General features: G+C 41.9%; 1 protein-coding gene across 1 annotated transcript in view; it reads right to left on the reverse strand.

The window, feature by feature from the left end:
- The window catches only part of LOC112216030 (potassium voltage-gated channel subfamily D member 1), a 59,814-nt gene that overhangs the window by 4,785 nt on the left and 31,691 nt on the right, over nucleotides 1–23,338 (reverse strand). The window contains exons 3-4 of the mRNA XM_024375622.2: nucleotides 2,728–2,890; nucleotides 2,365–2,448 (exon numbers count right to left, since the gene is read on the reverse strand). Of these exons, the coding sequence (XP_024231390.1) occupies nucleotides 2,365–2,448; nucleotides 2,728–2,890 (247 nt within the window). The remainder of the gene's footprint in view (nucleotides 1–2,364; nucleotides 2,449–2,727; nucleotides 2,891–23,338) is intronic.

The raw sequence follows: 23,338 nt of genomic DNA on the forward strand, positions 1-23,338 counted from the left end.
TAGAGTTCAATCCTAGGTTATTTGTTTTGCAATATATGACAGAATTGGCTATATTTGTCCTAATTTATCAAAAGAGGAACATACTGTAGATAGAAATACTGTGGGAGATAGCATTGCAAATCATGATTCATAGATTAAGTTCGGGTATGGCTGGAAGCCATGCATTCTTTATGCTAATGTTTTTTTTAAAGATCCATGTTACGGGAAACAGTGAGGTGTCAAATTGGGGAGATGGTTCTATAGGTGTTTGTGGGGGGGACTCTGGTATAGAGACTATACTGCAGGCAAGACTAAGAGGACCAGGAAAATATACAACGCTGTGATAGACCTGGGAGAAAAAACAACCCCTCTAGGTTTATAAATAGCTCTGCAGTCCTGTTAGTAATGGGTTTATAGATCCGTGCTGAAAAAAATACCCTCTCACTCTGGGATTGTAAATATTGGATTATAGTAGCTTTCAGCTGCTGAGAAGAAATAAAGACTACTCTGGAATCAACCTGGTGCATAGTAAAGATGAGAATTCAATCCCTCCCCATCTGTGCCTCCTCCTCCTCCTCCTCTCCCACCTCCACTCGTTACATCAGCAGAATAGGCATCTTCTTATATCCCTCTCTCCTCCTTTGGTGAAGCAAGATTAGTATACTGAAATATGTCTGGGAGGGAGCCCTTCTTTAATTCCCTGCACTGGCTATGGGTATTAAGGAATGTTACTGGAGATACTTCCAGTTGCATTGCTGTCTTCAATCATATTTGGCATCATAGAGTGTATGATATAACACACAGTTACTAACTACACTAGTCTGCCATGCACATAGTACTGTATGTCAACCTGGTCACAGAGCATTTAGTATTATTCTGTATGTAAATCATGGAACCCAAATGGAACCCAAAAGGGTTATACCTGGAACCAAAAGGGGTTATTCAAAGGTTCTCCTATGGGGACAACCGAATATCCCTTTTTGTTTTTAGATAGCACCTTTTTTTCTAAGGGTGTAGGATCATTGGTTGAAACCATTTATTTGCATACTGTGAATGAGATTCATTCTGAGGGAAAAATAATAGATATTTGGTGTAGCAAGTCATCCTTCATTATTACAGGACTATTGGTACTGACTGATAGATTTAATCAAAGGAAAGTTTGGGATTAAATATTAATGACTGTCAACGTGGCATTCGGTTATTTTAAATGTCATTGAAAGTGAAGCTGACTGATTCTTACAATGTGCTTGATGTTCCTGGCCAGCAGCTTAATTCATCTTTCTTTTAAATGTATATATATATATATGTTTTTCAAATAGGCAATCATAATGACATGAGATTATTATGCAGATAAGGCCAGCAGGCTAGTCTCTTTTTATTGGTTTGTAACTGTTATGAAAGTTGTATTGTCAATTTGTTTTGTAATTAAACACCTCTTTAAACGTGTACATGACACTGCAACAGCATTTCCCCATGGGGACAATAAAGTCAGTTAAGTAAAGTAAAGATTAGGTAGGTGAAACTACAGCAGAAAGTGTTGGTGTCGGGGAGGAGAGAGAGAAAGAGAGAGAGAGAGAGAGAGAGAGAGAGAGAGAGAGAGAGAGAGAGAGAGAGAGAGAAAAAGAGAGAGAGAAAGAGAGAGGGGAGAGAGAGAGATAGAGAAAGAGAGAGGGGAGAGAGAGAGGGGAGAGCGAGAGAGAGAGAGAGAGAGCTAAAGAGAAAGAGAGGGGAGAGAGAGAGAGGGGAGAGAGAGAGAGAGAGAGAGAGAGAGAGAGAGAGAGAGAGAGAGAGAGAGAAAGAGGAGAGAGCGAGAGAGGAGAGAGAGAGAGAGGAGAGAGAGAAAGAGAGAGAGCGAGAGAGGAGAGAGAGAGAGGGAGAGAGAGAGAGAGAGAGGAGAGAGAGAGAGAGAGAGAGAGAGAGAGAGAGAGAGAGAGAGAGAGAGAGAGGAGAGAGAGAGAGAGAGAGAGGGGGGAGAAAGAAAAAGAGAACAGCAATCTGTCTGATTCTGAAGTAAATCCAGTTATTATTGGCCAAGAATAAGCTACAGTTAAAGGAACAATTAATGATGCCATGGCAACAAAACTATCTCCAGAAAAGAGAAAAGCTTTAGTGCCATTTTGTTTTGTCACGAAGCTGAACTCCAAATGCTTTATCTTATCAGTCCAGAACCTCTGCTAAAAGCATTAAAGTAGGAATTCACCCTTTTGCCATGGACTCTGCCCTACTTTGCTCAGACCCTGGTGAGTGTCTACTACTATATATATTTAAACATACTTTAGGTGAAATACTGTATGCTGTACATGTGAAATCCAAACATACACCAGTGAAATAACTATGATTCTCTATATGAGCATAAGGAAACATTTGCTCATGTGTATTGCTTACCTGCAATCCCCCATCCTCTTTGTGCTGCAAGAATGCATTGGTGGCCCCTTTTTTAGCCATTCGAATCCTTGCCTGGCGCACTTTCTGGAGAATGGAAAAGAATTGGATAGAAATGCCTGTGTCAGCATTTGCTCCACATACAACCCAGTGAGCAATATCTGGGGGAATAAATACAAAACGGACATTTCACAAGACAGTGTGAATCCTTGTAGCTTTCCAATCGGCATTTGCCTGACAAGCACACCTAGTAAGGATAGAACCCTATCACACATAGGATACATTACAGCAAAGGGTCTGTCGACCTTCACAACAAACTGACATGCAGATGATGAGAATGACATCACGCCTCTCTCTCTCTCTTACCTGCTGTGCCCTCATCTTATCTGCCCTTTGGTTCTGGTGGTAGATCCTCGCGAAGTTGGAGACTATAACAGGCACAGGTAGAGCAATCACCAGCACGCCACTGAGGGAGCAGATGGAGCCAAATATCTTGCCCGCTATGGAGTCTGGAACCATGTCTCCATATCTGCAAACAGCGACACCAAGCCAGTGGGGGATTAATGTGAGGAACGCTCCTCTCAGGTCATTACTGTGACTAGTGAGACAGAACAGTTATATCTCAGCATCGCAGTGTATACAGGCAGAGACACAAAATAATGGTTGTGAGTGTAAACGTGTCAATCATCCTGTCTTGGACTTTAGAATGGCTCTGAAATTAAAAAAGAAATGTGCCTGAAATAGACGACAGGTACAGCACTCCAACACCTGTGTAAAAACTCATAAGGTGACAAGAAAATGAAATCAACACAATTACTCTCACTTCACTAGTAAGACGTCAATAAATCCATTGTGACAAGTCTTCATTGTGCTTGTGTGAACATTTGATTACATCATACATTACTTGTCGAAACTCAGAAACTCATCTTTGCAACTGAACACCTCATTTCAGAAAGACTGATTGCCATGACTGAGAGTGATCATGCCAGAGCAATTAAGTAAACCATTTATGTCTCTCTCCTTCACTCTCACTGAACACACACATACTGTACATGCACACACGCACGTACACACACGCGCACATGCACAGTCGCGCACATACACGCACATACGCAAGTTGCTGGTGGTTGCCTCATATAGAGTATTACACCATCTCACCTCTGGTTGGCCTAGCTTACTCAATAATTCACTGGTGCTGAGCTGAATGACTGTTACAAAGCAATAATAGGGGAGTGATGTCAGAAGCCAGACAGGTGTGGTGGAGCCAACATTTCCCACTTTCATCACGGCCATTGCTGTGCAGTGGAGGAATATGCCGCCTGCCTCCTGATCAGCAAGCTTTCCCATTACAATAAGGCCTCCATAGACATGCTGTGTCCCAACATGGCAGGGGGCTACTATCAGAGATAAACACTACAAACCTGTTAGCATCATTCACTCATGGAACGTTTGTCTTTCAAATCATGTAAAGACCAAAAGGTTTGTTTTGTTTTGCCCATCTGGCTGTCACTGTCACTGGATAGATTTCTTGAAGGGGCTATTTACATAAATGATAAATGCACAACAAACTTCCCTGCTGTAAGACACATACAGTATGGCAGCTGTGGCACTGTCTGCACTTTGGACCACCAACAATACAAGTGCATAGTGGTACTACTGTATGTACTCTATTCACAACGGGTTGCCTTTTTGACGACATTCTGCAGGTACAAAAACAAGCATGAAGATACTGTGATCCGCATGAGAGTAGAATATTGATCGGAGAAACATTGATACGCATATAACCATAAGGGAAAAGGGAAAAAATATGAATTTTCTGTCTTAAAAACAGATTTGATTTACTGCTTTAATTTGAAGCTACTGATGGTCTCCTCAAGCCATACAGTTGAAATCAGTTCTGGATCATTACAGGAGGAACCTGAGAAAGATTACTGTACAGTTGATGGGAAAGTTAATAGAGTTTCTCTGGACTGGGGACATTTGTAAACCACTCAAGTCATTTAGATCAGCACCATTTTGAGCAATTGTTTGTGCCTCATACTGTAGTTAGTGCAGCACACCATCATAGTGCTGAGGGAGCATCAGCTAGTTACAACCATCCGAGTAGCTGCAATAGCTCTGTTAAAGTAGAGCTGTAGTGAAGATGGTGGAGGTGGTGGTTGTAGTAGTATTAGTACTAGTGTTTGGTTTAGTATGTTGATACTGTACTTACATACGGTATATCTTCATTCATGACAGAAATTACATTTCTTATTACACAAGTTAAATTATGTATTATAAGCAAATGCCTAAGGGACATTTTTTTCCTACCATATCATTCAAATTGATTCTAGGTCTGATCCTAATACATTTTACAGCCAACTGTTTCCCCTTTGAATTGAAAAATAGATTAATGTTAGCAACGTTTTATCCGATTGCAAGTTAGCTAGGAGGCAAGAAGGCTTTCTCAAACCCGGCAGAATAAGGAGGGGGAACATCAAAAAAAGCACTCATCGAGACCATAAGACAAAGTGTTTGATAAAATACTACCTGCTGCCTTCTTTTTATGTGAAGATGTTGTCTATTGTTGTGTTCCCTGCTTCCCTCCGTTCAATAGCCCATAAGGGGCTCTGTGCTCCCTGGACCAATCTACATCAACTCCAGCCTCTAATCTAGTTTCGCATTGGAAAACGTCCAAATGATTGAATGGCAGGATCTCTGCAGATGGCCCTCGGTTCAAAGATAAGCAAGAGAACTAGTTATATACAGTACCAGTCAAAAGTTTGGACACACCTACTCATTCAAGGGTTTTCTTTATTTTTACTATTACTACATTGTAGAATAATAGTAAAGACATCACAACTATGCAATAACACATATGGAATCATGTAGCAACCAAAAAGGTATTAATCAAATCAAAATATATTTTACATTTGAGATTCTTCAAAGTTTGCCTTTTGCCTTGATGACAGCTTTGCACACTCATGGCATTCTCTCAACCAGCTTCACAAGGTAGTCACCTGGAATGAATTTCAATTAACAGGTGTGCATTGTTAAAAGTTAATTTGTGGAATTTCTTTCCTTCTTAATGCATTTGAGCCAATCAGTTGGGTTGTGACAAGGTAGGGGTGGTATACAGAAGATAGCTCTATTTGATAAAATACCAATTATATTATATTATGGCAAGAACAGCTCAAATAAGCAAAGACAAATGACAGTCCATTGTTACTTTAAGACATGAAGGTCAGTCAATGCAGAAAATGTCAAGAACTTTGAAAGTATCTTCAAGTGCAGTCGCAAAAACCATCAAACGCTATAATGAAAGTGGCTCTCAAGAGGACAGCCACAGGAAAGGAAGACCCAGAGTTACCTCTGCTGCAGAGGATGAGTTCATTAGAGTTAACTGCACCTCAGATTGCTTCACAGAGTTCAAGTAACAGACACAACATCAACTGTTCAGAGGAGACTGCAAAAATCAGGCATTCATGGTCGAATTGCTTCAAAGAAACCAATACTAAAGGACACCAGTAAGAAGAAGAAACTTGCTTGGTCCAAGAAACACGATAAATGGACATTAGACCATTAGAAATCTGTCCTTTGGTCTGATGAGTCCAAATTTGAGATTTTTGGTTCGAACAGCTGTGTCTTTGTGAGACGCAGAGTAGGTGAACGGATGATCTCTGTATGTGTGGTTCCCATCATGAAGCATGGAGGAGGAGTTGTGATGGTGTGTGAGGTGACACTGTTTGTGATTTATTTAGAATTCAAGGCACAGTTAACCAGCATGGCTACCACAGCATTCTGCAGCGACACGCCATCCCATCCGGTTTGCACTTAGCAGGACCATCATTTGTTTTTCATTAGGACAATGACCCAAACCACACCTCCAGGCTGTGTAAGGTCTATTTGACCAATAAGGAGAGTGATGGAGTATTGCATCAGATGACCTGGCTTCCACAATCACTCGACCTCCACCCAATTGAGATGGTTTGGGATGAGTTGGACCGCAGAGTGAAGGAAAAGTAGCCAACAAGTGCTCAGCATATGTGGGAACTCCTTCAAGACTGTTGGAAAAGCATTCCTCACCAAGCTGGTTGAGAGAATGCCAAGAGTGTGCAAAGCTGTCATCATTGCAAAGGGTGGCTACTTTGAAGAATCTCAAATATAAAATATATGTAGAAAATAGTAAAAATAAAGAAAAACCCTTGAATGAGTAGGTGTGTCCAAACTTTTGACTGGTACTGTATGTTAATGCTCATTGATATCATGCTATGAAAGCTATACTATATAATTAGAATTGTTATATATTTTAACAATGACACATTTACAGTAGATTGAACAGAGGAATTAATAGAATAGAAATGAAATATTTGAGACAAAAACAGAATACTACTGTGCACAGGTCAGTTCAGTGTCAGTGTCTCAATGTTTTCTTATGCAGCATTATCCATGCATTTCTCATCAGCATTATGTAGAGCTTCCTAGCTCTTTAATTTGCCCATAATAGAATAATGTCTTGGACAGATGCCCGTGGGGGAGAGCGAGAGAGAGGCAGCCTGGCCTAGATGTGGGTACTGAAAGGGGTCAAGGAGGGTTGTCAGTAGTTCACAGGGATATTGAGTAGAGAGAGAATAGTGAACTGAGAAATCGCAGAAAACTGTTAACTCTTCTTTTTTTCCTTTTTTTTTCACAGCCTTCAATGGAAAATGCTTCACATGATTAATTTGGATTTTTTTTTAAGATCAGCTATTATTTATATGGCTACCTTATATTCTTGGCAGTCATGTGAATGCAGTACAATGCTCTTCATATGAATCACCATCAGCACTACAGGCACTGTACCACTTTATTCCGGCCTCTTCACAATTCTGTCTACAATCAAGGCATGATTTTGGCTGCTCACATTTTCGAAAGAGAGGTTTTGTACATGATCCTTGTATCCAGGCTATGTTTTTGTGTCTAATAACAGTGCAATATGTTGTGTGTGTCCAAAAGGTCTGATTCAAACGAGACAAATCATTCCAATCCAGCATTCTCATACTGGAGGATAATCCTCTCTGAAAAAATGTTCGGGGAAAAGCCAATGAAAAACTTAACACTGACCACAAACAAGCCCATTGGAGAATGGAGCATTTTTGCCAGAGTCACCGAAGGTGAACCAACCATCTCAGATTGAAACTCATTGTGAGTCTTACCTACTCATAGCTAGCAGATTGTAATGGGCTAAGGCGATGTTCCATTAGGTCGTTACAGGTTAGGTACTGTTGGAGTAGCAGATAATTTTCTACCAACTTTATTTCTTTATTTTATTTTATTTAACTAGGCAAGTCAGTTAAGAACACATTTTTACTTACAATGTCAGCCTACCCCGGTCAAACCCTAACCCGGACGACGCTGGGCCAATTGTGCGCCGCCCTATTGGCCTCCCAATCAAGGCCGGTTGTGATACAGCCTGGAATCGAATCAGGGTCTGTAGTGACGCCTCTAGCACTGAGATGCAGTGCCGTATGCGTCTGCGCCACTCGGAGAGCCCCCAAATTTTCGACCAACGTTAACTTGGCGACACATCCTATTTTCCGGACTTGGAAGACAGCCAATGTCTTCTTATTATAAATGTCTAGTTGGAGGGTTTGCTTGAACATTTTAAACACTCCGTTATGAAATGTTTTGCTAACCAAGCAATCCAACAATGTGTACGCCGCCATCTTTTTCAAATTAAATAATATTCTCTCATTTTATTGAGACAGGTGAGTGTCATCATGACATGCGGCACTTTGGGGTGGACACCCACCTGTCTCAATCAATGAGAGAAGATTTGAAATAGACAAGATGGCGGCGAATACATTGTTGGATTACTTCATGGAGCAAAACGTTTAATTTAATAACAGAGCATTTTCTAAATTCAAAGAAATAACTAGACATGAACGTTTAGAAGACATTGGTCGTCTTCCGAGTCTGGAATTGAGAAAGTATTGACAAGTTATGTTTGGTCGAAAATTCTATGTGCTACACCAAACAGTACGTATCTAAACACACCTATTAGCCAGCTGGAACAGAGTAATGGTCTGAATAGGCCATAAATTCTAATTGTTAAACTACTCAATATTGACTATCACATAAGGTGTGTAACTGATATTGACTTGTTGTGAGTGGAGTTGTGATTGTGTCCAGCAGCTCTGATTGGTTAAACACTCATTTGCTGTACATGATAAACAGCTGCTAATGCAAAGTGACAGACCCACAAGCACCACTTGACATGCATCCTATTCAAACCTAATGGGGACAATGAGCTCATCAGTGATTGCATCAGGTAATGACTCATTTGGTAATGAACAGGCAAATGTCAAGTGCCTGGGAATTAAACAGAGGAAGGACTTCCCCTTGGTTAGCTGACAATGTTAATGATTACAGGAGCACACCTGGATACCACTAAGAGAATGCTCTCTGTTTAGTTACGGTATGACCAATGATTTATTGACAGAAAGTGTCAGCAACTAATAGACCTGCGGTATTCATAGATTCATTGAAATTGCTGGGATGGGACAACCACATCCCCTCGCTTTGATTACAATTGTACAAATTCTATTGGGGTACGGAAAAAAAACTGTTTAATAAAGATTTTAAAAATCACTTTGACTTTGAAGTGTGGGTCATTGTGGAGTTGGATTCCTTCAGTGATATCCACATGCTGTGTAGTTGAGGTGATTTGCCTCTGACAAAATCTGTTAAAATCATATTAATAATTCCCGGATATTAATAATATTGTCCCGTCTGTGACTTATGACCGTCACTCTGTTAAACTTCCAACAGGACTGAAACACAGAAGGGTGCCCTGACAACAACATTCAGAACAGCAGCATAACATAAATGTATGTATGAGTGATTCCATAAAGACATTCCATAAAACATTAACTTTATCACAGCATTAACATGGGCACTGAAACAGGTAAGGACATTCAATCAGTGTTAGCAGTGAGCAGCACTCTGTGTTGCTGGAGCCTCGAAGGTTGCTGTTGAGATCGGTTGTTTTGTGATGCTGGGTAGAGGGAGAGAGAGAGCAGAGCATGTGTCCCATATAGATAACCAGGCTATTTAATGCTGCCTGTCTACAGCCTGTGCAATTTGCTGGACTGATCATGAAAAACTGACCTGTCACCTTAATACTAACCACAGCCAAGGGTATTAAAGTGTGTTTAGATGTGAATGAGTACATTTGTATTTGTGTTTTCACTGTCTAAAGAAAATTAAAGATTTTTATGGCACATTAAATCCCCATAGTGGACTGGTGGTTGATTAATGAAAAGATCATGCAATGGAGAATCATTATGCATGGTCTATTTAAAATCGTGATTCACTCAAATAAATTAGAAAGTATTTTCCTCTTTCGATAAACAGCTGTAGTCCTATCTTACTTAGGACAGAGTGGTAAATTTAAATTCATCAGCCACCATGGGTACCCTAACCATTCGCAGCACTCTGTAGTAGGAATGACAACATGAGTAACATTGGAATTACAACCCCTACGTGGGAAGTGATACTGTATGAGAATTGTCTGTTATTGAATCTCTGAACCAATTTTTTTGGGACATAATACAGAAGAAATTATGACATACAGTACTGGCCTGTTGAGGAGTGACGGACTCCATCCAAGCTGGAGGGGTGCTCTCATCTTATCTACAAACGTAGAGAGGGCTCGAACTCCCCTAGCTCCACAATGAGATAGGGTCCAGGCCAGGCAGCAGGCTGTTAGCCAGCCTGCCAGCTTAGTGGAGTCTGCCACTAGCACAGTCAGTGTAGTCAGCTCAGATATCCCCATTGAGACCGTGTCTGTGCCTCGACCTAGGTTGGGCAAAACTAAACATGATGGTGTTCGCCTTAGCAATCTCACTGGAATAAAGACCTCCTCCATTCCTGCCATTATTGAAAGAGAATGTGATACCTGACATCTCAAAATAGGGCTACTTAATGTTAGATCCCTCACTTCCAAGGCAGTTATAGTCAATGAACTAATGACTGATCATAATCTTGATGTGATTGGCCTGACTGAAACATGGCTTAAGCCTGATGAATTTACTGTGTTAAAAGAGGCCTCACCTCCTGGTTACACTAGTGACCATATCCCCTGCGCATCCTGCAAAGGCGGAGGTGTTGCTAACATTTACAATAGCAAATTTCAATTTACAAAAAAACTACAACGTTTGTGTCTTTTTTTTGAGCTTCTAGTCATGAAATCTATGCAGCCTACTCAATCACTTTTTGTAGCTACTGTTTACAGTCCTCCTGGGCCATATACAGCACAACTAACTGAGTTCCCTGAATTCCTATCGGCCCTTGTAGTCATAGCAGATAATATTTACATTTTTGGTGACTTCAATATTCACATGGAAAAGTCCACAGACCCACTCCAAAAGGCTTTCAGAGCCATCCTTGACTCAGTGGGTTTTGTCCAACATGTCTCCGGACCTACTCACTGCCACAGTCATACTCTGGACCTAGTTTTGTCCCATGGAATAAATGTTGTGGATCTTAATGTTCTTCCTCATAATCCTGGACTATTGGACCACCATTTTATTGCGTTTGCAATCGCAACAAATAATCTGCTCAGACCCCAACCAAGGATCATCAAAAGTCGTGCTATAAATTCTCAGACAACACAAAGATTCCTTGATGCCCTTCCAGACATCCTCTGTCTACCCAGGGACATCAGAGGACAAAAATCAGTTAACCACCTAACTGAGGAACTCAATTTAACCTTGCGCAATACCCTAGATGCAGTTGCATCCCTAAAAACTAAAAACATATAAGAAGAAACTAGCTCCCAGGTATACAGAAAATACCCGAGCTCTGAAGCAAGCTTCCAGAAAATTGGAACGGAAATGCCGCCACACCAAACTGGAAGTCTTCCGACTAGCTTGGAAAGACAGTACTGTGCAGTATCGAAGAGCCCTCACTGCTGCTCGATCATCCTATTTTTCCAACTTAATTGAGGAAAATAATAACAATCCAACATTTATTTTTGATTTTTGATCCCATTCCTCTCAAAAAAATTGAAAAAGCTGTTGCACAGCAACTCACTGCCTTCCTGAAGACAAACAATGTATATGAAATGCTTCAGTCTGGTTTTAGACCCCATCATAGCACTGAGACTGCACTTGTGAAGGTGGTAAATTACCTTTTAATGGCATCAGACCGAGGCTCTGCATCTGTCCTCGTGCTCCTAGACCTTAGTGCTGCTTTTGATACCATCGATCACCACATTCTTTTGGAGAGATTGGAAACCCAAATTGGTCTACACGGACAAGTTCTGGCCTGGTTTAGATCTTATGTAACGGAAAGATACAGGTTGCCTCTGTGGATGGTTTGTCCTCTGACAAATCAACTGTAAAATTCGGTGTTCCTCAAGATTCCGTTTTAGGACCACTATTGATTTTATGTACAGCACTTTGAGATATCAGCTGATGTAAGAAGGGCTATATAAATACATTTGATTTGATTTACTGTATTGATTGAGATAAGGTGAAGTAAAACCTCTCCGTTCTCTCAGTGAGACAGTTGTGGATGCAGACGCAGTACTCCTTTAGGCTCGGATGGCGCTGGAATGGATAACTGCTGTTTTACAGGCTCTTGACCAATTCAGCTATTTATTGTGTTGTTTTGCGCTGATTGTTACCTATGACCGAAAAGAGCTTCTGGACATTAGAACAGCCATCACTCGATTTTGATGAAGATTTCTACTGTAATGAGTCGGTGGCGCAGGACATAGTGCTCATCCCGGACTTGGCCCAAATCCCAAGACTCGGAAGAGAAAGAGACGGCGCAAGAGAAGCCGACAGAGGCCATATCCTATCCTAGACTATCCTATAAACTGAAGAACTGTAATATCCTATGTTTCTCTGAGTAGTGGCTGAACAAGGACATGGATAATATACAGTGGGGAGAACAAATATTTGATAACCTGTAAAATTGGCAGTGTTTCCTACTTACAAAGCATGTAGAGGTCTGTAATTTTTATCATAGGAACACTTCAACTGTGAGAGACGGAATCTAAAACAAAAATCCAGAAAATCACATTGTATGAGTTTTAAGTAATTCATTTGCATTTTATTGCATGACATATGTGTTTGATCACCTACCAACCAGTAAGAATTCTGTCTCTCACAGACCTGTTAGTTTTTCTTTAAGAAGCCCTAATGTTCTCCACTCATTACCTGTATTAACTGCACCTGTTTGAACTCGTTACCTGTATTAAAGACACCTGTTCACACACTCAATCAAACAGACTCCAACCTCTCCACAATGGCCAAGACCAGACAGCTGTGTAAGGACATCAGGGATAAAATTGTAGATCTGCACAAGGCTGGGATGGGCTACAGGACAATAGGCAAGCAGCTTGGTGAGAAGGCAACAACTGTTGGCGCAATTATTAGAAAATGGAAGAAGTTCAAGATGACGGTCAATCACCCTCGGTCTGGGGCTCCATGCAAGATCTCACCTCGTGGGGCATCAATGATCATGAGTAAGGTGAGGGATCAGCCCAGAACTACACGGCAGGACCTGGTCAATGATCTGAAGAGAGCTGGTACCACAGTCTCAAAGAAAACCATTAGTAACACACTACGCTGTCATGGATTAAAATCCTGCAGCGCACGCAAGGTCCCCCTGCTCAAGCCAGCGCATGTCCAGGCCCGTCTGAAGTTTGCCAATGACCATCTGGATGATCCAGAGGAGGAATGGGAGAAGATGAAGAGGATGCTAAGCTACAGGACTGTTTTGCTAGCACAGACAGGAAGGAATATGTTCCAGGAATCATCCAATGCATTGCAGAGTTTAACATTTCAGTCACCGGCTTCATTAAGTGTATCGATGACGTCGTCCCCACAGTGACTATACATACAGTACCTACTCATTGAAGGGGTTTTCTTTATTTTATACTATTATTTTACATTGTAGAATAATAGTGAAGACATCAAAAGTATGAAATAACACATATTGAATCGTGTAGTAACCAAAAAAGTATGAAACAAATCAGAATATATTTTATATTTTTGATTCTTCAAAGTAGCCACCCTTTGCCTTGATGACAGCTTTGCAGGCTGTAGTGGAGCGGGCCGAGGGCTTCAAGTTCCTCGGAGTCCACATCACTAAAGCTCTATCATGGTCCACACACACCAACACAGTTGTGAAGGGGCCATGACAATGCCTCTTCCCCATCAGGAGGCTGAAAAGATTTCAAATGAGCCCTCAGAACCTCAAAAAGATATACAGCGGCATCATTGAGAGAATCTCGACTGGCTGCATCAACTGCTTGGCATCTGACCAAGGGGGTAGTGCGTAAGGCCCAGTACATCACTGGGGCCAAAATCTCTGCCATCCAGGACCTCTATACCAGGCAGTGTCAGAGGAAGGCTCTAAAAATTGTTAGACTCCAGCCACCAGTCAAAGGCTGTTCTCTGTGATACTGCATGGGAAGCAGTATCGATGCAACAAGTCTGGAACCAACAGAACGCTGGACAGTTTCTACCCCCAAGCCATAAGACTGCTAAATAGTTAGTTAAATAGTTAACCAAATAGCTACCCAGACTCTCTGCATTGACCCTTTTTGCACTAACTTTGTTTTAGACTCATCACATAAGCTGCTGCTACTGTTGTCTAGTCACTTAGTCCTAGTTGTATGTACAGATCTTCCTCAATTACCTTGTACCCCTGCACAGCGACTTGGTAATGGTACCCTGTGTATTTTGCCAAGTTATCGTTGCTTGTTGTGTATTTATTATTGCTTTTATTATTATGTGTTTTACTTTTCTATTATTTATCTATTTTCTTTCTCTCTGCTTTGTTGGGAAGGGCCCATAAGTAAGCATATCATTGTTAGTTTCCAGGTTGTTTACGAAGCATGTGATGAATAATACAATTTTAAAAGTATTTATTGCCACTGTGGAAAATACACGAATTCCACACAGGGAGAATTTGTTATTCCTCCCTTGGTAAAATAAAACAATACAGGGAACACCAATGGTGAAGAAAGTAATAAAAAAAGCCTCCATTTGATCATATTAAAATAGAACTGGTCCTCAATGGGTGTTTTCATGTTCTAACAAAGGCAATAATGATTTCACAAGATCTTATCATCACCACTTATCATCCCCCTCCTCTTCCTCCATCTACTTATCTTGCAGACTGATTCACCATCTTGTTTCGTCTCAAAATATTATAGCAATATCAGTTTTAGGAACAACTAATGCTTGTCCTTTTTTACCATATGCTAGTCCAGGTGTAAAACAGTCTTTAACCTTTCCAACTCTAGAGGGGAATTTCCCCAACTATTGAATCATATCATATGCATATATCATATTCTCCCTGCAAATATCTGCTCCATCGTGCTTATGAATCTACACCCCATTATGGTTCCAATGATTTTAGTGTGCAGAGCTCCAATGTAAAATAATGGATGACACAATGCAGGCAGTTGTAATATATTTGTATGGCTTTTAGCCTTGCCCTACATGGTACCTCTGTTTTAAAAGACAATTCAACCCAAATTCAACCCAACCCAACCCAGTGCACTCTTTGATAAAAAGGGTTCCAAAAGGGTTCTTTGGCTGTCCCCATAGGAGAACCCTTTTTGGTTCCAGGTAAAACTCTTGGGTTCCATGTAGAACGCTCTGTGTAAAGGGTTCTACATGGAACTCAAAAAGGTCCGACCTGGAACCAAAAAGGCTTCTCCTATGGGAACAGCCGAAGAAACCTTCTAGGTTCTAGATAGCACCTTTTTTATCTTAAAATGTATGGTTGTAACATACAACTTTTTAATGGAACTTTATTTAAAGGCTGAAATGTGAGGTTTAATTCTCTAACCTTTAATATTTCATATGAGAATTTCTACCATCTAACCCAGAGCCTGTAGTCTGTAAAGCAGGCTAACTCCTTTTAAATTATTGGGGAAAATAAATATTGAGGAACTGGTAAAAGATACTCAATTGAAATCTAATGACGAAGAAAAAGCCTCCAGAAGAGTTTTGATGGACTGATATTGCGGATAACTAAATATCCCTTTATTCAAAGACATTATTGTGTCTCCTCCTGCAAGATTATTGTCGTGTGGTAGGTTTTCCTTGAGAATTCTGTTCCTGCCTGCCGCCCTCCTATCCTCTCCAGCAGATGGTGTTCCTGCCTGCCACCCTCCTATCCTCTCCAGCAGACGGTGTTCCTGCCTGCCGCTCTCCTATCCTCTCCAGCAGACGGTGTTCCTGCCTGCTGCCCTCCTATCCTCTCCAGCAGACGGTGTTCCTGCCTGCCACCCTCCTATCCTCTCCAGCAGACGGTGTTCCTGCCTGCCACCCTCCTATCCTCTCCAGCAGACGGTGTTCCTGCCTGCCACCCTCCTATCCTCTCCAGCAGACGGTGTTCGTGCCTGCCGCCCTCCTATCCTCTCCAGCAGACTGTGTACCTGCCTGTCACCCTCCTATCCTCTCCAGCAGACTGTGTACCTGCCTGTCGCCCTCCTATCCTCTCCAGCAGACTGTGTACCTGCCTGTTGCCCTCCTATCCTCTCCAGCAGACTGTGTACCTGCCTGTCGCCCTCCTATCCTCTCCAGCAGATGGTGTTCCTGCCTGCCACCCTCCTATCCTCTCCAGCAGACTGTGTTCCTGCCTGCCGCCCTCCTATCCTCTCCAGCAGACGGTGTTCCTGCCTGCCGCCCTCCTATCCTCTCCAGCAGACTGTGTACCTGCCTGTCGCCCTCCTATCCTCTCCAGCAGACTGTGTACCTGCCTGTCGCCCTCCTATCCTCTCCAGCAGACTGTGTACCTGCCTGTCGCCCTCCTATCCTCTCCAGCAGACAGTGTTCCTGCCTGCCGCCCTCCTATCCTCTCCAGCAGACGGTGTACCTGCCTGTCGCCCTCCTATCCTCTCCAGCAGACGGTGTTCCTGCCTGCCACCCTCCTATCCTCTCCAGCAGACGGTGTTCCTGCCTGCCGCCCTCCTATCCTCTCCAGCAGACTGTGTACCTGCCTGTCGCCCTCCTATCCTCTCCAGCAGACTGTGTACCTGCCTGCCGCCCTCCTATCCTCTCCAGCAGACTGTGTACCTGCATGCCACCCTACCCTCCTCTCCAGGCCTCCTGTTCTCACTCTGCTCTGTTTATCCTCGGCTTGTCGATAGAAGACAGCCAAACAGCAGGATGCAAATGAACATTGAAGTCATTATCTGAGTGTGGTATTGAGCCAGAAAGCTATACCATAGTCTAGAGATGGGAGCAGCAAGAGGCAGGGTAGAGAGAGCGAGACAGAGAGAGATAGAGAGAGAGTACTGAAGTTGAAATGGAAAGAGGAGAGATGGACACCAGGCAAAATTGGAAGGTGCAGTGATAATAAGGGTTACGGACAAAGGTTGGCAAAAATAAGAAAAGAGCTTTGAGTGCTGGCTTGTCAGGGTGCCAAAAGTGGATGAGTGGATAAGGTGGGGTAAGGACAAATATGAGGGAAAAGAAGTGGAAGGACATGAGAGGTCAAGGAAACAAGTGGAGTATGGGGGAACGGGCTGACGATCAAGAGGGTACTCCAGTGAATTAGCTGATAGGAGCAAGGCCTTGAGATAGAACATAAAACCTGTACACAACCCCAGGGTGTCTGGCTGGCTGGCTGTGACCATAGAAAAGGGCTCAGATGGAATGTTGTGGCTCACTCATCCACTTTTGACGTAATAAATGGTGTCGGAGGAAATTGCAGCCGTTTTACGGGCGCCTAACCAATTGTGCTATTATGTGGGTTTTTTTGCGTAAATTGTAATTGTAATTTCTATCAGCTTTGTTAATGTGCAACCATAGGGAAAAAACTCTAGACCACCTTTACACCAAACACAGTGACACATACAAAGCTCTCCCTCGCCCCCCATTTGGCAAATCTGACCATAATTCCATTCTCCTGATTCCTGCTTACAAGCAAAAACTAAAGCAGGAAGCACCAGTGACTCGGTCCACAATAAAGAAGTGGTTAGATGACGCAGATGCTAAACTACAGGACTGTTTTGCTATGTTCCGGGATTCCTCCAATGGCATTGAGGAGTACATCACATCAGTCACTGGCTTCATCAATAAGTGCATTGATGACGTCGTCCCCACAGTGACTGTACGTACATACCCCAAACAGAAACAATGGATTACAGAAAACATCCGCACTGAGCTAAAGGGTAGAGCTGCCGCCTTCAAGGAGTGGGACTCTAACCTGGATGCTTAAAAGAAATGCCCTTTAGACGAACCATCAAACAGGCAAAGCGTCAATGCAGGACTAAGATTGAATCGTCCTACACCAGCTCCGATGCTCGTTGGATGTGGCAGGGCCTGAAAACTATTACAGACTACAAAGGGAAGCACAGCCGCGAGCTGCCCAGTGACACGAGCCTACCAGACTAGCTAAATCACTTCTTTGCTTGCTTCGAGGCAATCAACACTGATGCATGCATGAGAGCATCAGCTGTTCTGGACAACTGTGTGATCACGCTCTCCATAGCTGACGTGAGTAAGACCTTTAAACAGGTCAACATTCACAAGGCCACTGGGCCAGACGGATTACCAGGACAGATGCTCTGGGCTTGTGCTGACCAACTGGCAAGTGTCTTCACTGACATTTTCAACATGTCCCTTATTGAGTCTGTAATACCAACATGTTTCAAGCAGACCACCATAGTCCCTGTGCCCAAGAACACTAAGCTAACCTGCCTTAATGACTACAGACCCATAGCACTCATGTCCATAGCCATGAAGTGCTTTGAAGGGCTGCTCAAGGCTCAAATTAACACCATTATGCCAGAAACCCTAGACCCACTACAAATTGTGTACCACTCAAACAGATCCACAGATGATGCAATCTCTACTGACTCCACACTGCCCTTTCCTACCTGGACAAAAGGAACACCTATGTGATAATGATATTCATTGACTACAGCTCAGTGTTCAACACCATAGGGCCATCAAAGCTCATCACTAAGCTAAGGACCCGGGGACTAAACACCTCCCTCTGCAACTGGAACCTGGGGGGAAAAAAGTATTTAGTCAGCCACCAATTGTGCAAGTTCTCCCACTTAAAAAGATGAGAGAGGCCTGTAATTTTCATCATAGGTACACTTCAAGTATGACAGACAAAATGAGAAAAAAAATCCAGAAAATCACATGTAGGATTTTTTATGAATTTATTTGCAGATTATGGTGGAAAATAAGTATTTGGTCACCTACAAACAAGCAAGATTTCTGGCTCTCACAGACCTGTAACTTCTTCTTTAAGAGGCTCCTCTGTCCTCCACTCGTTACCTGTATTAATTGCACCTGTTTGAACTTGTTATCAGTATAAAAGACACCTGTCCACAACCTCAAACAGTCACACTCCAAACTCCACTATGGCCAAGACCAAAGAGCTGTCAAAGGACACCAGAAACAAAATTGTAGACCTGCACCAGGCTGGGAAGACTGAATCTGCAATAGGTAAGCAGCTTGGTTTGAAGAAATCCACTGTGGGAGCAATTATTAGGAAATGGAAGACATACAAGACCACTGATAATCTCCCTCAATCTGGGGTTCCACGCAAGATCTCACCCTGTGGGGTCAAAATGATCATGAGAACGGTGAGCAAAAATTCCAGAACCACACGGGGGGACCTAGTGAATGACCTGCAGAGAGCTGGGACCCAAGTAACAAAGCCTACCATCAGTAACACACTACGCCGCCAGGGACTCAAATCCTGCAGTGCCAGACGTGTTCCCGTGCTTAAGCCAGTACATGTCCAGGCCCGTCTGAAGTTTGTTAGAGAGCATTTGGATGATCCAGAAGAAGATTGGAAGAATGTCATATGGTCAGATGAAACCAAAGTAAAAACTCAACTCGTCGTGTTTGGAGGACAAAGAATGCTGAGTTGCATCCAAAGAACACCATACCTACTGTGAAGCATGGGGGTGGAAACATCATACTTTGGTGATGTTTTTCTGCAAAGGGACCAGGACGACTGATCCGTGTAAAGGAAAGAATGAATGGGGCCATGTATCATGGGATTTTGAGTGAAAACCTCCTTCCATCAGCAAGGGCATTGAAAATGAAACATGGATGGGTCTTTCAGCATGACAATGATCCCAAACACACCACCCGGGCAACGAAGGAGTGGCTTCGTAAGAAGCATGTCAAGGTCCTGGAGTGGCCTAGCCAGTATCCAGATCTCAACCCCATAGAAAATCTTTGGAGGGAGTTGAAAGTCCGTGTTGCCCAGCAACAGCCCCAAAACATCACTGCTCTAGAGGAGATCTGCATGGAGGAATGGGCCAAAATACCAGCAACAGTGTGTGAAAACCTTGTGAAGACTTACAGAAAACGTTTGACCTCTGTCATTACCAACAAAGGGTATATAACAAAGTATTGAGATAAACTTTTGTTATTGACCAAATACTTATTTTCTACCATAATTTGCAAATAAATTCATAAAAAATCCTACAATGTGATTTTCTGGATTTTTTTCCTCGTTTTGTCTGTCATAGTTGAAGTGTACGTATGATGAAAATTCCATGCCTCTGTCATCTTTTTAAGTGGGAGAACTTGTACAATTGGTGGCTGACTAAATACTTTTTTGCCCCACTGTACATATTACCTCTAATATTGTTTACCTAATACCTATTTTTTACTTAAAAACTGCACTGTTGGTTAAGGGCTTGTAAGTAAGCAAGTAAGGTCTACTACACCTGTTGTATTCGGCACACGTGAAAAAATAAACTTTGATTTGATTTGTAAGCAGGAAGTACATTTTACATGCCCCTCTGCTATTTAGAGGAGTCAGTGTGCCATGGGATCTGAATGTCCTGGATGTACACAATGTAGACAATGTGTACATGAATTACTCATAGCGGTTTAAGCGAATATTCTGATGTGGATTACAGAAAGTCATTAGCCAAGAATAATAATAACAATGACTTTTCTCTTTGCACAGCACTTAAAGCATTCTCTATAAAATGGAAAACAAGGCAAATCCCCAAATAATGTTCAAGATTGGCACCATTTAATTACTAATCGCTAATCTTCCATTTTCATTTTAAGTTTGGGATGAACTGGCCCTTTAAGAAATAACCTTATGAAGAGATATTCTGTTAATTATAGGTAAATTAAACCTGATGGACCAGAGACTCTGGGTTCGAGCCTAGGCTCTGTCGCAGCCGGCCGCGACCGGGAGGTCCATGTGGCGACGCACAATTGGCCTAGCGCCGTCCGTGTTAGGGAGGGTTTGGCCGGTAGGGATATCCTTGTCTCATCGTGCACTAGCGACTCCAGTGGCAGGCCGGCGCAGTGCACGCTGACCAGGTCGCTAGGGGCGCGGTGTTTCCTCCGACACATTGGTGCGGCTGGCTTCCGGGTTGGATGCGCACTGTGTTAAGGAGCAGTGCGGCTTGCTTGGGTTGTGTTTCGGAGGACGCTTGACTCTCGAACTTCATCTCTCCCGAGCCCGTACGGGAGTTGTAGCGATGAGACAAGATAGTAACTACTAAAAACAATTGGATACTACGAAATTGGGGTGAAAAAAGGGGTACAAAAATAAATAATAATAAATTAAACCTGATGGACTTGATACTAAACAGAGGTCAGTAGGCTATATTGTAAAAACAATGATAATCACAATCAGAATCACAGAAAGATTGTCTGCGAGTGGCCCATCAAGGAAGATGTCAAAGAGAGAATACAGAGAGGATCCTTGGCTGGTTTTGTAGAGCCAGATTGAGCAGATATGCGTCCATTTGTGATGACTAAGGCAGAGAAAGGCATTAGATTGTTATCAACAGTATCTAATCTAAACTGATTTAAGAAGGAGAGGAGGAAGGGCAATTCAACTCAATGTTCACTGCAAATAGAGTGACTATACTTGGACTGCTGCTAGTCTTTGTCAACCTTTGTGGTTGTTTGTTTTAGACTAAATATTTTAGCTAATGCTCATTTCCTGGTTTTCTACAATCTATTTAAAAATAGACAGATGATATTGTTCTATCCAAATTTTTCAAGTACCCTTGATTTTTGAAAGTTGCTAATTTTTCTGTTGCTAATTTTTGCTCACATTTCTCTAGCTTTATGGCCTAAATATGGTAGTTGCCTAATATTTGTTTGTACTGTACAGTATATGCAATGAACAAGACATTTCGTACACAAAAGTAATTTTTCTTAAGATGAATGATCACGGTTGGCCCATTCAATTTACTTAGGCTTAGTTGCTGGTGCAGTGAAATCCAATTATCATAACCTCAACCAACAATATACTGTGCAATTTATCTCCTTAAAAAACACTATGTTAATTCTCTCCCCTGGGTGGCCAATCGGTTCTGCCCTGTGCCCTACAGTAGCTCAATCTTAAGGGGTAATGATATTAATGTAAGATTCTGTACATGTTTAAACATACATTTGGCCTCTGGTTATGTATGAACTGTCTGAGTGCAGGACTTGGCTGGTTAATGGGATTGGGAGGTAAATATTGCCCCAGAGAAGAGGTTTCTCTGCAGCATCTGGTTTCTCTAAGAGTAGAATAAAAATGCTATACTACTAGAAGCTACATTGAAATATGCATCTCCCTACAGCTTGGGGCATGGGGAGAAATAAAGAACACAATAAAAAACAGAGGTTCACTCTCCCCTCCCTCGCATTACTCCACCATGCAATCTAATACCGAGCCTATAACTTAAATTCAATCCAGTGTACCTCGACAAAGCATGTGCACGATACAATAGGCAACAGTGACAGATCCACAATGAATTGCAATGAACACATCACTGTGCAGGAATGCACGTCTGCTATACACTTTGAATGGGGGCTTATTTTTTTTGTCTAAATATAGCCACGTCCATGCAGAGAGGGTTAATGCAATGAACACAAGGATCACCATCAAATGGGGGGATATTGCAAATAATGTCTGTGGCATTTGTAAATCTACTACAGAAAAATACCACTTAAAGATACCTCTCAGGCAGATATCTGGAGAGCGTATTGAGTCACCCCATTAACACTCTAGTAATACTAAAGAATTAAAGAATGACTCGTTCAAAGTAAGTCCGCATGAACATTTAGAAAGTCTTATTATAACCATTATACTGTAATTTTACGCATGATCAACTACTAACACAATAAAAACACAATTATATAGGCCGACTATAGGTTCTGGAAAAAGCCTATATTATATCAGACTACCAGAATAACATACTGTAGACATTATTCTGTCATTGTCACCCAGAACAAGATTTTCCGGTCTTCTGTGAGGGAATTGCATTTAAATCAAGTCTCCCTAACAGCAGATTGCTCAAGTAAAACTAAAAATGACCAACCATAACTCTTATCATCAGGTATTATGCTTATACATTACTGTAAAAATGATGTTAATGCACAATGTTTATGTCATGTAGTAATGATTCAACAAACAGTTACTCAATTCCAAAGGACCTCAGTTTCAGACTATAGAAACAGATCACATTCACAATATAGCTTCTGTACATGATTTCTTTAGCTTTAACTTTGCTAACATCTACAGTTGAAGTTGGAGGTTTACATACACTTAGGTTGGAGTCATTAAAACTCGTTTTTCAACCACTCCACAAATCTCTTGTTAACAAACTATAGTTTTGGCAAGTCAGTTAGGACATCTACTTTGTGCATGACATAAGTAATTTTTCCAACAATTGTTTACAGACAGATTATTTCACTTAAAATTCACTGTATCACAATTCCAGTGGGAATTGAAGTTTACATATACTAACTTGACTGTGCCTTTAAACAGCTTGGAAAATTCTAGAAAATGATGTCACGGCTTTAGAAGCTTCTGATAGGCTAATTGACATCATTTGAGTCAATTGGAGGTGTACCTGTGTAAGTATTTCAAGGCCTACCTTCAAACTCAGTGCTTCTTTGCCTGACATCATGGGAAAATCAAAATAAATGAGCCAAGACCTCAGAAAAATAATTCTAGACCTCCACAAGTCTGGTTCATCCTTGGGAGC

Source organism: Oncorhynchus tshawytscha, linkage group LG16, assembly GCF_018296145.1.
Source record: "Oncorhynchus tshawytscha isolate Ot180627B linkage group LG16, Otsh_v2.0, whole genome shotgun sequence".
In the NCBI taxonomy this organism is placed as follows: Eukaryota; Metazoa; Chordata; class Actinopteri; order Salmoniformes; family Salmonidae; genus Oncorhynchus; species Oncorhynchus tshawytscha.